General features: G+C 34.1%; 1 protein-coding gene across 1 annotated transcript; it reads left to right on the top strand.

The window, feature by feature from the left end:
* Positions 1-402: 402 nt before the first annotated feature.
* LOC107072953 (calaxin) lies at positions 403-1,404 on the top strand. The gene is made up of 5 exons (XM_015333294.1): positions 403-529; positions 639-799; positions 874-954; positions 1,041-1,151; positions 1,216-1,404. Exons 1-5 carry the CDS (start codon positions 403-405, stop codon positions 1,402-1,404), a joined length of 669 nt encoding a protein of 222 aa, XP_015188780.1.
* Positions 1,405-15,819: the final 14,415 nt, after the last annotated feature.

Raw genomic sequence — 15,819 nt, 5'->3', positions numbered from 1 at the left:
AAAACGATTATGCAAAAGAGAACCAACTATTCTCTTCACTTTTTATTACTTCTTTTATTAAAAGCAAACCTTTGAAAATAAACTTCTATTTTACTTCGTCTTTTACACAGATCTTTCTTTTTTCTTTTTTTTTATTACCCATATTATTACTACCTTTCGTACCATTAAATATTTTTTTATTCTCGACTGAGAAAAAAAAAATTAGTCGCGTGTCAAAAAAGTAAAATTTATTTTATTTAAATGAAACAAAACAAAACAAAACAAAACAAAACAAAAAAAAACAAACAAAAAGAAAATATTACGATCGTAAGTTTGATATGTTTATTTAAGGTTATTAAAATTTTTCGTGAAAAAATTCTTAATTAAAATTGAATAAATTTATAAATATTATAATTAACAAAAATGCCGACTGAAATTCCTATTTGCGCTTTAAATTCACCCTCAAAGGAATACTTTTTTCGTGTCAAGCATAAGAAATTCTTTAAAAGAATGGCAAAAAAAACACACTTCAATTACAGAGAAGTGGAAGGTTAAGTAAATCCTAATTCATTGAGTAAATCACACACACACACACACACACACACACACACACACACACACAAGTTTCGAATTTATTAATTATTATTATTCACTCACAGCTTTGTCTGTGATATATAGAAAAGTGTTGAGTATTTCCGGTCCAATGACACGTTCGGTTTTTCGCGATATATTTCATTCAGGACTTGATTTTACCGAAAATATTCGTCATTTATTGATAGACAGAATATTTTCTACCATCGACAAAACTACTTCTCTTCAAGTGAGATTATAAAATGAATTTTAAACTAATAACGAAATCTGAGTAATTAATTTTACAAATGATCTATTTTGTAGATTCGTATGGGTGATTGGATCGAAGCACTCTCAATCATTCTTCGTGGTTCTTTAGACGAAAGAATCCACTTTGCTTATAAAGTATATCGTACAATTTGATTTTTTTATTTTATAAAATACTTGTCAATTATTAATAAATAATTAATTTAAAAAAAAAACATCAATAGGTTTACGATTTGTTAAAAACAAATAGATTAAAAAAGGAACAAATGTTTCCATTGATGAGAGGTTGTTTGATCGCTTATTCACCCGATGAAGATCCAGACGATGGTGTCAAAGTAAATATTACATGCCTAAAAGAATTTTTAATAGCGTGTAACTTTGGAAATTTTTTTTCCACAGGACTTGATAGATCTGGTGATTAAAAAAATCGACATAGATCGTGATGGATACGTTTCAGAAGAAGATTTTTGTACAGCAGTTAAAGAAAAAGGAGAATTTTTGTTGGAATGCATGGGTCCTGTTTTCCCATCGAGAGATGCACGGCACTCATTTTTAACAACATTTACCGATCAATTAGGACCAATTTAATTAACCAAACAAAAATGAAAGAAAATTATTTGCTTGAAAAATAATGTAATAGCAAAAATGAAAGTATGATTTTTGTAAAGCTTTTCAAGAGGGTACCATACTAAGATTCTAAAAGTACATCATCTAGTTTTCACGCCAATGAACTCACAAACTTGCTCTAATCAGACAGAAGATATCCGCCTAAACGCTCCATTAAGTTTTCCAAGTCATCGATCTAACCTTCTAGCGAGTCTTAAAGATTTACGAAAGTAGATCGAAAATAGCCACGTTTACCTACGTAAACAATCGTCAATGATGCATTATAATAGCATTTATTAGATACATTAAGTAAATCAACGTTTAAAGATTATCTTTTATTTTCTTTCATCGTTTTATATATATATACATATATATGAAAAAAAAAGGAAATTTTAAGATACTTATCTTAAAAATTATTTATCACAGTCGTCCGTAAATGAATAAAAATAACGTGAATTAGTTTGACAAAATAAGAAAATTATTGTAAATTACTCAACTATTATTTTCTCACGAATCCTAACATTTGTAAAGAACTAAGGAAACAAATATTTCTTACCGACAAAAGTTTCGACCTATTCATCGAACGAGTTTTAAAAGCAGAAGTAAAGGATTTAAAGTAAACAAGAAATCGAATAAGAATCTAAAGAAACGTCTCTGTAATACCGCGCACCGTTAGGAAGCCTTCTGGGTGTATTTCGATTCTACCGGGGTTGGCGAAATCCTTAGGTTAAACGTGTTACGGAAAAACATAATGAATGTTTGACGATCCGTTGAGGTTTGAACGAGCCCGATATGTGCGCTCGCGCGTATACACGCATATATACATACACATAAACACTTCTCAAGCAGCTATAACAACAAATTAAAGGTAGAAAATCTCTCGAAGCTTTCGTCGTGTAGCAACGACGGCCTCGAACACTATACTACGTTGTGTAGTACCTAACACACAACCGTAAATTCCACTTACAAGAGTTGGTAAGAAGATGCGTTTGCGTGGGTGGTTTAGAGAATGTATGAGTAGTATTTCTTCTATGTAGAAGTGTATTTATTCTCTCTCTCTCTCTCTCTCTCTCTCTTTCTCTTTCTCTCTTTCTTTCTGTGTTCGTCTCTTCAGCAAGTCTTTTTTTTGGGGGTTGGAGGTGGAACGATATTGTGTAAAGAGTATAATAACGTGCGTATGAAAAGCGAAATCCTTTGTGGGTAGCCGACCGTGTCCTGAAAGGATCTGTCTGCGTGTGGGAGAAAGAAAGAGAGACCAAGAGCTGCGCGCGAATGATCGTCTGAGGAGTTAGGGCACCAGCTGAGAAAACATGCCCGTGGCGTGTCGACGATGAAACACCCTATCGACGCGACCCTTACTGACGTGTATATAATGTTCTCTTTTCGTTAGAAATATGTACCTTCCGAATATCTATCCATATAATAGGGGAGGCTTGAGAAATTTGGTTTACCAGAACATTTCATTATTTTATAGTACATACACGCATCCTCCCTATTTTTTCTTTTGTTTTTACGAATATCTTTCGATAGACGAATATTACGAAAGAATATTGTAACGTGGTATGCAACCCTGACGCAAGATTGCCTAACGTGATACAAAAAATAATATATATATATATATAGTTAATATAAATTTAAAAATTAATAATATTTTTTTTTCTTATTAAAAGATCGGTCCTGTGATGTGATACAAAAAATATTTTATATATATATATATATGTTATATATAAATTCTTCGATAGTTCGAATGGCATAATATGCGTAGATATATATATCTACATAAATTATAATCAGAGAGAACGTATATACAAAACTCGCTTCGGGTGAAGGAGGATAACCGTTGATTTGAACGGAACGCGATGATGAGACGCGAGCTCCGATTCGATTTGCGTGGCCCACGCCCACGCATCAAAGGAACCCGACCAGCACGATTCGTCTTGTGTGGAACGATTACGAAAGTATCTTTTGCTAGAGATATTTATATTGATACAGATATATCCTCGCCAGGATGATAAATCCTCGATCATGATTCGTTTCGGAATGAATTAATTGAAGAATAACCACACACAAAAAAAAGAAAACTTTTCAAATTAAAATTAATCTCTATTTTTGTCATTGAATTTAACATTAATGTGAATAAATTTGAATAATCCAATCTCTACTTTAGAGAAATCACAAATCCAAAATATATAGATATAAGGTAATATATATAACACACACATACTCTTGCAAAGCTTAAATATCTACTTTTATTTAATTGAAAAGATAAGATAGAAATTTATTGACAATAAATAATTGTGTCCTTTACCAAAAAAAAGAAAAAATAATAATACATATTTAATAATAATAATCATATAAAAATTATTAAAAAAGTGAATGGGAATAGTATGATAAAAGGAGTAAGATATCAGTAACGAACTTTAGCTCGATATCTTGAATAATTCAAGAAATATACATTACCTATACACTTATATATACATATATACTCGTATATACTCGTTCGTGGATCGTGTGAGATCGTTTGATTTATTAAAGGAGAATATTGTTTACCGTGTCCCGCCACGGGTCTCGTGTAGTTTGCCTTTCGGAATCGCATCCATAAATACGAGGACGACGACGACGACTACGACGACTACGACGACTACGAGAACTCGCACGATGCTTTTCAAAGAGGAAAGGAATAAAGAGAAGGAAGAAAATGGAAGAACGAGAAAGAGAGAAGGGTGAAAGAGGGCCAAGCTTGCACAATGTTTCGCGCGTGGAATGTTCAATGAAGCGTGCAGATGCGTTCCCTCTGCATTTCCCTCCTCCTCCTCCTCCACCTCCTCTTCCTCCTCACCCTCACCCTCACCCTCATCCCTTTCTCCTCTTTTCCATCTCTCTTTCACTATCCTCTTTCAACTCAGTTTCATTTCGCACGAGAAGAAGAACCCACGTGTTCCGTTGGTTGGAATCGAACAGAAATAAGATGAATAAGAAAAAGGATAAGGATAAGAAGAAGAAGAAGAAGGAGGAGGAGGAGGAGGAGGAGAAGGAGGAAGAGTAGGAGGAGGAAAAGGCAGCAGCAGCAGCAGCAAAGCAAGCAACAGCAGCAGCATGAGGTCACCCGTTCGAACACGACACCGTCTTGTCGAAACAGCGGGATCTGCTCTGACACGAGCTCTCTGGGACAAATGGATTCAGGAAGATCCCGCTAACGAATCCGCTGATTTATTGCGTTCCTAACTACGTTTTTTTATTTTTTATTTTTTTTTATTTCTCTATTTCTTTTTTGTTTTTTTTTGTCCAATCTTTTTTATTCTTCCTCAATTATTCCAAGTTTCCAACTTTTATGCTTCATTCCCTTACCAGGTTCACTTTTTATCTATTCAGTTTTTAAACACCATATTTTTTATTTTTTTATTTTTTATATTCCTTTCGACGTAGTACAACATGCAATGGTTTTACATCAATGATGATTTTTTATTCTTTTCTTTTTTATTCGTTCTCAATTATTCCAACTTTCCAACGTTTGTATTCTCATCCCCTATCAGGTTTTTTTTTTTTTTTTTAACTATACTTTTTATTTTTTTATATTCTTTTTTACCGTAGTAGGAAATACGCGATGGTTTTACATATCTATGTGATGATATTCTTTTTTTCTTTATTTCTATATGAACGATACAGTTCGGTACAGTTTGTTAACATTGTGGATTTAACGAGAACCCACCTATACTCATCCACGTACTCTGTGATTCCTACATTTTTACTATAAAGAGAAATAAAACAAAAATTCTTATACTATGAACGTGAGATTTAAAGCGCTATATCACGACTCGCTGCACACGAAAATGAATCGATCATACGTGGGGGAAACGAATTCAAAGAGAAAGGTTTGTTCTCCGGATTTAAATCGAAGTCGATAGTAGTACTGCAGATCGTGTTCTGGGTTTGTAAAAGTGATAGACAGAGAAATAAAAAGAGGAAGAGAAAAAGAATGTGTGTATGTGTGTGTGAGATAGAGAGAGAGAGAGAGAGAGAGAGAGGAATCAAAATGTACAATTATTTCTTTTTCTTTTTTTTTCTCTTATCTTTCTCTTTCTCTTTCTCTTTCTCCTTCTCTTTCTTTCTTGCTTACGCGTTCTTTCGTTCGCCCAACGCAGAAACTAAAGTTACGTTGCAAACCGTGACGGACGGCCACATTAAATCAAGCAGCGGCTCTTCCAGCTGTTTGTTTCTTCGCAGAACAGATTCAATTTTCTCCCCGACGTCTCGCAAATCGGTGGATATAAGCAAACCTCACCCAAGACGCCTCGCGACGACTGACATAATGCCCGCCTTCTCCTGTCCTGGACCACAAACAGAGAGAAGAACCTTCCACCTTAGCTTTCTTCTTCTTCTTCTTCTTTCTCTCTTCTGTCCCCTTATCTTTACAACTTTTGCTCCTTTCTTTTTTATTTCTTCGTCATTTTTTTTTTCTTTACCCTCCTCCTTCCTCATTCCTATCCCCCTCATTGCCAAAGGAAAGTTGGTCATTTGCAAATTAAGTCATTTGCCTTTAAATTCGTCATGAAATGAGAGGAAGAGAGAAAGAAAGAAAGAAAGAAAGAAAAAAACAAGACAGAAATTAAAAAAGAAAGAATTTTCAAACTCATGAAGATCTCGACGGTGAATTTAATTAAAGACATTTCACCGTATGATTGTTCATACGTTCATTTAAAAAGATGACGGAATGAAGAAGCAAGAGAGAGGGAGAGAGAGAGAGAGAGAGAAAATTTGTTATACGAATGAAAAATAAATCATCAATCACTTTTAATGAATTTAATTGTATATTTTGTATACTCGATACTATTACGTGAAAGAACACACACACAGGACACACGGTATAAAGAATTATTTTTCTCATTAAATTGCATTTTCTCGAAAGAAAAGGAAATAAAGTTCCTGTTTTATATATATATATATATATATATTTTTTTTTTTTTTTTTTTTTTTATATATATAAAACTCCATTAAGACTTTGCAATTCAATTAATCATTTTTCTTTCGTAAAAGTTATCCATGTTCTTGAAAAAAGAAAAAAAAGTAAATTGTTGCATTTCTTTTACAAGACTTTGCCAAGTCAATTAATGAAGAGTGTAAGAAAGGATATTCTATTGGATGAAAAAAAAAGGGGAGAGAAAAATAAGGAACAAAAAACAAATAGAAAAAAAAAGAAAAACCATCAAGTTCCTTGTTTCGAAGAAAAGAGTGAAGAAAAACGTAAAGTTTCTTTTTTAATAAAATACTAAAGTTTTGATGATGAGAATAAGAAGAAAAAAAAAAAGAAGATAGTCATAGAGTGTAATAGTAGTAGTAGTAATAGTAATAGTAATAGTTATAATAACGATTTTTTACGAAGAAAGAAACAGCCATAAACTATCTCCGATGGTGTCGAGTTTGTCACGGTTTTATCCCGAGGGTTGGAGTTTTCAAAATAGGATTATCGTCCGATCTCCAGTTCTATTTCTTCTTTTTCTTCTTCCTATTTTTTTTTTGCTTCTTCTCCCTTTCTGTCCTCCCCAATTTTTGAAATGAATCTGCGAAACGCGTAACATCCATTTTTCCACGAACCTCCTAACGTCATCCACATCCGGTCATTTTTGTCCTAATTTTTTTTTTCCTCAATCCTAGCTCACGTAACTCAACTAGACTCCCACCATTCAAAGATATCAAGTGGTTTATCGATTTACAAAACGGAGAGGTGACTATTCACGCGAGTACGTTCCGATAGGTTCCCTCATCGAATGGGATTTTCTTCGAGAAAGGAAATGAGAGAGAGAGAGAGAGAGAGAGAGAGAGAGAGAGAGAGTGAGACAGAGAAAAAACCTTGCAGCCATTTCGCAGGAGCATTTCAATTTTTTTTATATATATATATTTTCGTAGGAGGACAAACACAAATGTACCAAGGAAACACGACTGTTTCGAAATCGATGCCACCCCATCGATCTAAGTTACGTTGTATAATATTTCTAAAAAGGATCTCGAATATAATAGTTAAAGGACCCTTCTTATCGTATCGTATCGTATCGTATTTAATCGAGAGATTAACCTATGATATTCATAACCCTCGTTGGCCCTTCAATGAAAATCAAATTTCTTTTTGCGATAAGAAGTAAAAAAAGAAGAGAGGAGAAAAAAAAGGATAGGAAAAATAGTAATTTCCAAATAAGGGGGAATTATTATTTTAAAACTAGTTGAAATTCCTCTTTCGATGTAATATGAGTCTCGTCGCAAGATCGATCATTATCCTGTCAGGATAACTTTGGTTAAGGAGAGGAAACAACAGGATTTTGACGACGTAGGTCGACTGTCTCTGTCATGAGATTTCAAATACGAAGGATTAGCATAATTAAGCGGATACGTTAAGAAAGGGGAAAAAATATATATATATATAAAAGAAAAGAGAAATAAAAAAGAAACGAAGAAGAAAAAACATTTTGACTCGGTTAGAAAGAACTGACGCGTCTGACCTTCTTTCCTTCGTCATCTTAAAATACGTTCTACCTTGATTTTATGGTTTTAGGTTAAAAAGGATAGACGTCTTTTCTAGAAAGAGTTCTTAAAGTCATCCAGTAATCTTGGAATGAAGATAACTCTCTCTCTCTCTCCTTTCCTTCCCTTTCCTTCTATTTCATCCTTTACTCAATCCCCGTTGCCTTTTACACCAATAATGTACGAGATCTTAAAAGTTTTAAGATTCGATCGTAGATCTTGCTTTAATCCTTTAAAAAAAAAAAAAAAAAAAATGAAAAATTTCCAACTTCACCAACACCAATGATTATGATATACGATTATTACTTCGCTAACATATTTACCATATTATTCGAAATAACGTTTTATCGCATCACCGTATACCTACACGCATTTATACTCCATGTGACTATTTGTATTTCAAAATGAAAATATTTTTGCATCTAGGTATAGTTATCTTTTTCTACAATATTATCTTCTTTCCAACATTTTATTACAATATATCATAGATATTTCACGTGGTTACGTAAAATATACATTTTTTATATTATAAGTACGAATATACGTGTAATTAACTGTACTAGAGAGGAACAAATGAAACTTTCTTTCTCTCTCTCTCTCTCTCTCTCTTTCTCTACAATTTTCTAGTGACAAAACGAATGACTCTAATTATTCCCAAGAGGATATTCTCGCTCGGAAGTCCGAATATTTCCTCGCGTAGAGAAAACCATCTGTGTTTTTGCTCTCCCGTTTCTGCTAACCCCATTTTCTTTCTTTCTTTCTCTCCATATTCGCGCGTGCGCACACACACACATACACACACAAGCACACGTTATTCTCGCAATAAAATAACAGCGAGAAACCGAGTTTATTTATCACGCTGACATGCGCCATTCCTCACGCTAAATACCAGAAGTACGTTCATTATTCCCGCTGTGTGTCCCTGCCGCAGCAGCCCGGATCCGGAATGAAGCTGTGCTTCCTTCGCTCGAGCGTAACTAACACGATAATTACTGAAGAATCTGTAGATCGAAGATGAGAACCAAGGATTTTACTCTCATGATATTCTACGATCTGAACATCTAATTTTTACCTTCTTCCTTCTACTTCCACTATTCTATTTCCCATTGATTTAACCATAAAAACGGTACTACCCCCTTTTTCTACTTTTTTCTACTTTTTTTCTTCATTTTTTCCTGACAGATAATTGGAAGCCAAGATCGATCATACCTATTACCAAGTAATAGGATACTTTTAAATATTAAACTTCGCATTGAGAAATTCCTAGTTATTACAAAATAATTCTAAACTATAATTATTATTAAGAAATGTGTCTTAATAAAGAGTATAACTTTGAAAATAAAAATTTAAACAAATGTATTACACCCAATTATTGAAGATTGATATTATATAAAAGAAAAAAGTGATCTACATAAAAATAAATATCGTGTGAAAATGAGAAAACCGTTGAGTAGACTAGAGAGGAAGCAGACCAGTTAGGTCGATTATTAATCCCTAGGAATTTCTCGTCAGAGGCTATTTATATTCCAGAGCCATTGTACTCGGTAGCAAGAAAGAGTAACTGAAGCAGAAATATTATTATAGTAAAAGTAATAGTAGTAGTAGTAGTAGTAATCTCCACCCCCTTCCCCTATGCTTTCTCACGAGAGAGTCTAATTGGTTTGACCCTACAGCTGACCATCATAATCATCATCATCATCATTATCATCGTCGTCGTATTCGTCGTCTTCGTCCTCCTGCAGATGCAACCGTTTCGATGTCGGCATACAGTGTTCCAACGAATGGAAGGATGACGACAATCGTACGAAAGCGTAATTTTTCACTTTAACGACCGATGACCACTAACCAAAGAAAGAAAGAAAGAAAGAAAGAAAGAAAAAAAGAAGGAGGACTACTGCTGCCTCCTTCTTTATATCAACTTTCTTTTCTTTATTCAGTGGCAAAGGAATGAATATACGCGGGAGGGCACCCTTTGAATCCGTCCGCTTGAACCAACGGTCACACCTCCTACTTCTCATCCTATCCTCTTTTTTTTCCTCATTCGTCCTTTTACTCGTTTGCCGCTCACTCGCAGCTCGCGCCAACACCATGGTGCTAATGATGCCCAACGATTTGCATATCAATCGCAATTTAGGACCGGCCTCAACAGCGTAACCCCTTGCTCCTCCTGTTGTTGTCCACCTTCTACGAAACCTTTTACCTACCAACCTACAAAACCTACTCTAAATCTTTTTTTTACTTTTATATTCCCTACTGCTGGATATACCTACCTAACTTTTCTCTATCTCATTTCTATTTCGAATGAAATTTTTCTTCAAAAGACTTTACAATCTTCTGGGAGTATACTTGACAAAGTTTTCATCTAATGTAAGAAGTTACTTACAAAGTCCCGATTGATGGAAGAAACTATTTCAATTTGAGGGATGTAGTTTGTATATTTGTATGATTATATAGTTTGATATAAGATTGATCATTGAAATATATTCTTCTGGTATTGGAAAGTTTTATATTTGACTATCTGTGTGTAAGAAGAACAGGATAATATTAATATTTTCATTTAATTCAGATTTAACACGATAGTTCACCTCTTTTTGTTGTGGTTTTTATTTTTTTTTTTTTTTGTATTTTTTTCTCCTAAAACGCTAATCGTGTATAATAAGCCAGAACTTGTAGGCACACACGTGCAACACGTTAAATATAACGTCCGGTCTGCCCCTAAAAACTCATCCCTCTATCTGTACGTCACTCTGCAGGGTGCCACGAACTACGTCATTTATTTTCAAGTTCCTGCGAGATACGACGAACGAATGAACGAATGTAAGAATCGTTAGCATTGCATTATGTCGATGTCGTCATGGGTTTCAAGAAAATATCTATCGATATTGAACGATTGTAAAATAACATCGAGTCAGACTCTTTACAAAATATTTCCTATTCTTACGGGGATATGATGACTTCAATTTCAACATTAGGATTTTTCTGATCATTAACATCACCTAACTAACTCAAGTTTTGATGATTCACCGAAACAACTATTATATATTTTCGTAATAATTCTCATTTATTTCTATATGAGTAATGTTTAAGGAAGTTACTCTGAGTAGGAAATAAACTTGTTGTAAAAAATCCTAAAAATTGTTGAGTCATTTGAATAATGACAATACGACAACCTCTAAATGTAAGAAAAAGAGATGTACAGTATTTAACGAAAATTATCTTATTGGATTCTCAGCAATAACGTGTATTCCTTTTCAACGAGAGATAAATACTCGCAACAACTCACTGCTCATATATGAGCTTGTTATTAATAATTTCGTTTTTAAAGTTTCACTTACGTAAATTGCGGCAGGTGATCTGCACGAATGTTCGCGTGATGCCTTCGAGGCGTCACGAACAAAATCTTCATTTTACAAATATTATTTCCTCTTCCTCTCTCTCTCTCTCTCTCTCTCTCTCCTTGTTTCTCGTTACAAACTTTTTTGTCCACGCCTTTAAATAATATATTTTACTTATCAATTGTACGTAATTAAAGCAAAAGACAAATAAACTATTAATCATTTATCAATGACATCCTAATAATTATATATGAAAATATATTTATAAAGATTACTTATAAATATTTATAAATGTATATAGATTGTCTGAGATTTTACAAGATTAATATTATAGTTTAGTTGAAATTATACTGCTATATATATATATATATATATATATCTTTTTCTCTCTTATTCTGTTTTGGGTGTTTCACGAAGGAACCGGAGGTTGGTTTTGCGTTAACTTTTGACCTCGACGAGGCAAGACCTCTTTAGCTGAGTTGATCGCACGGAAACGATCGATAATTATTATTACCAACGTCAGAAGCGTGTATACGTATACGCCTTACCGGATATCGAGGCCAGGAAGAAAAGTAGGAAGGGGGTAGAAGATATTGGTAGAGACGAGAGGTCGATTAGCTCGATGGTAAAACTGAAGAAAGAAGAGAGTGAAGAAATACGAAGGAAGGTAATATGCGTAAGAAATATAATATAAAATAAAGAATAAATGAGTGAGAAAGATGGATACAATCCATGGAATCTTATCCACTACCGCGATTGGCCTCGCGCGAATTACATGATTATAATAAAATCCTTACTACATTACTCTTCATCGGGAGCTTGTTACTTAACGTTCATACCCTATTTGCTTCGATTTCTGCTTAACAGGATATCAAAAATGATATAGCACTTCCTCATGATCATCATCCACTATCGATTCCAATTAGATAAGGTTTCTTACACTTTTTCATATACCATAGAAAACTGTATGATTATATATAATATACTATATGATACTTTGATAAGACGTGATGAGAATATTGGATATTTCAATATATCATTTTGTAAAAGAAACAACGACTGTCTATCAATATATATAAAGAAAAAGAAACATATATTATTTTATGTTAATAATATAATAAAATAAGACACAAAATTGTTCGAATATATTTCTGTCTCGTTTTCTTTATCGTAAAATCCGTGAGAGTCGGTAAGAACTTTAACAACATATAACGTGGCCATTCACGTGGCACGCTCGATTTTTCGTGTAGCCAGGACAGGATGCGGTTTCCTGGGATTGCAGTTTGCTGCAATTACTCGCGCAGTCTACCCGGTAAGCCGAGGCGGGCCGACCCTCGACCTTTGGGCCCTCGTGGGTCCGCTGCCACGGAGGCTGCTGGTAATCACGTAGCCTACCGTACCGACCAGGAGAGAGAGTATTGAGATAAAAAAAGAAAAACAAAAAGAGAGAGAGAGAGAGAGAGAGAAGCTCGTGCGTGCTCACCCAACGGCCAGAATGGAATGTGTAATTTTCTCGCAAGCTCGAAAATGATTGGTCCCTGGGATTGATACTGCATTCCAGGATATTCAAGAGGGATACTGCATATGCTCCAGGTGGAATATCTTGTGAAATCTGGAAAATGTCTCAATCTCGATACGTCAGAAGGTAACATTGATACGGCAACTTTATCAATCATAGTTATTAGAATGTCTTGTCGGTAAGAATGATCGATTGTAATATCGAAAATCTATGTAATATTATACTCTACATGCATGAAAATCGAGTTTTATGAAAATAAGAAGATAGGATTATTCGAGATATTACCAACGAGTTCATTTTTGATATCCGAAGAATTTCATTCTACGTCGTATCTTTCTTCAACTTTGTATAATAACTCAGGTAGATAAGAGACGACGAAGAAGGTGGAGTTTTAACACGGTGATCGATCGAACTCTATATATGATGTATAATGAAAGCAAGAATACAAATTCTCAAAGATTTCTTTTACCTTTCTCTCGTTCACAATCAGTGTTTTAAATGAATCATTTCTCTCACCTTCTCTTTTGTTATTTTTTTCTTCTCTTTTTTTTTCTTTTTTTAATCTTGCTGTCTGATATACGGATATTTCAAGTAAAACAATTCCGACAAAAAAATAAATTCTTCGTTCTAAACGAGTAATAAATTTACTACTGTTAATCGCATTTGTATGATTCCCTTATTCTACGAACGTGAATTTCATTCTTAAACAAAAAAGCTGATATACGGGATTTACTTCAGACCATTGTTGCATAGTTCGCATTCCTTTAGAATGCTAAAGTTAGAATACAATATCGACTATTCGTAACTAATATTGAAATACAACAAGAGTGGAATCCTCCGAGGTTCATGCTTGTCGAGTACTTTTACGAATCATCTTTTTCTCTATCTTTCTCTTCTGTACTTACTTATACAATCATAAGAACATTTTTCTTTCACGTGGAACCAAGAGGAATTGATTGAATATAGAATGACATTTGACAAGAGGCTAAGACGTGTCTCGAGGAAAAAAAAAAGAAAATTTAAAGGGTCCTCCGTGGAAAAAATATGATGGTTCGTAGTTCATCCAATGTAAAAACATGAAAGAAAGAAAGAAAGAAAGCAAGCTAAAGGGGGTTTTCAACGTTCAACCAAAAACGTTCTATAATAATAGTTATTTATGAAATAGTCGAATGGACAATATCTTCGATGCGGAACATTGCTCAATATAGCGGAAAAAAGGGATGCGGCATAGAAAAACGAATCGTTAAGAGGACTCGTCGTTTCTCTCTTCTTCCAGAAGAAATACACTTCGTGGATTACTATAGTAAAGAAAAAAAAAATCAAATAATATATAAAATGAAAATTGCAAACTTATAGTCGTTGGTTGAGTCTCCTCGACAATTCAAGTGCCACGGGTTATTACCTGAAATGTTTTCTAATTCGAAGAAGCATACAACCAGCTGCCGAAATGATGAATAATGGAATCGTAATTTCTAATCCAAACACACAGACGATGAACTTCCCCTCTTATAGAATAACATCAATATTATTGGATACTTAATAATAATAATAGTGATACTTTAACTTTAAGTTACGAATATTCGACAGTGACATCGAAAAAGTATAAATCGATATTTTACAACGATTGAAAAACTCGTTCGTTTTTTCTTAGTAAACGATCATTATAATCCGATTGGAAAGCGTTCGACTTCCTTAAAATTCCGAATAACGATAAAAGTATTGGTAATATCGCGTTTCGATTTTTTCGAAAGCTACTTAACATTTACTCATTTCGAAATGAGATCGAATTTCATATTTATCACAGTATTGTTTAAATTAGAATCTTTGAGAACAGAAAAAAGAACTGGCCCAACTCGAGAAGGCCAAACGAATTAAAAAAAAAAAAAAAAAAACATTGAACGCCTCTAGATTCAACTTGATACACTAAACGCTGTATATTGCAACGTTTCGATCGCGTGGATCATCGGATAATTTTAGTCCACTGGAAAATGATGATCGGAATTGATTACAGCGTATAAGGCTAATTTATTAAACGCGTAAATACCAGCGAGAAATATTTGAAAACCACGGAAGGCCCTTTCCTCTTCCTCCTCCTCCTCCTCCTCCTCCCACCCCTTATTTTCCTTCTACTGCTTGCGGTTCTATAAATTATTCGATAAATTATAGTACTCGTTCGGTAGACGAGAGTCGACTGCAAAATAATTTCCGAAGATTCGATGAGGACCTTCTCTCTCTCTCTCTCTCTCTCTCTGTCTCTCTTTCTCTTAGCGAATTACTTGGAGAAATTGCGCTTACGTGGACGTTAAAGCGTGCTCTTTAAATCGAACGCTACTTACCCAATAATAAATGTACTTAATTGTACGTGGGCCACGTCATTACGGTAATAACCTTCGTCGCGAACGCGTTTACGGAAGAGAAATAGTAAAAGCAAAGCCTACGGCATCAACGGCGTGGTGTATAGTATCCGGTATTTTAAAATTAATTTTCGACCTCGGAATTGCGATACACCGGTATAAAGCTTCCACTGGTAGGAGGTATATATCCCTGTAATACGTCTTGATACCTTCCTCCACGTGTTTTCATGTAAAAGTATATATCGTGAAATAAAAGAAAGAAAAAATGATATATAAAAAAAAAAAAACAAGAGTAACAATTACCTTTTACGAAATTAAACTCTTTAAGTATAAATATTGAAAGAAGAAGAAGAAGAAGAAGAAGAAAAAGTATGAACAAAAATATTAAATTGAAAATCCTAAACTATCATTAAAATAATTATAACATTATAAACAATCATAATTATCATATATTATTTCGTTATTGATTGAAGTAAAAAGGAAAAGAATCATAAGAAGAAATAAAGAATATGTCCTTCTGGTTTTATTCGAAGATGATCAAAGATCACTCGACTACGTGAATCATGATTCGATCTCTTATGAAGAGAGAAGATCATCTAGTCTCGTTCTCGTCGGGATGCAGTTCGAGGTCAGACCCGTTGCAATAACGCCCCGAAGCAACAATAACAGCCGTATC

The sequence above is a fragment of the Polistes dominula genome, unplaced genomic scaffold (assembly GCF_049000335.1).
Source record: "Polistes dominula isolate Pdom_NZ unplaced genomic scaffold, Pdom_raw_medaka contig_18, whole genome shotgun sequence".
Classification (NCBI taxonomy): domain Eukaryota; kingdom Metazoa; phylum Arthropoda; class Insecta; order Hymenoptera; family Vespidae; genus Polistes; species Polistes dominula.
The sequence above is the reverse complement of the archived record's forward strand: the minus strand, read 5'-3'. Positions and strand labels throughout refer to the sequence as shown.

Excerpts from the sequence above, each read along its gene's own strand:
- LOC107072953 (XM_015333294.1), top strand. The coding sequence starts at position 403 with ATGCCGACTGAAATTCCTATTTGCGCTTTAAATTCACCCTCAAAGGAA. Across the intron at positions 530-638 it reads CAATTACAGAGAAGTGGAAG|CTTTGTCTGTGATATATAGA; the intron begins GTTAAGTAAATC and ends ATTCACTCACAG. Across the intron at positions 1,152-1,215 it reads ATCCAGACGATGGTGTCAAA|GACTTGATAGATCTGGTGAT; the intron begins GTAAATATTACA and ends TTTTTTCCACAG.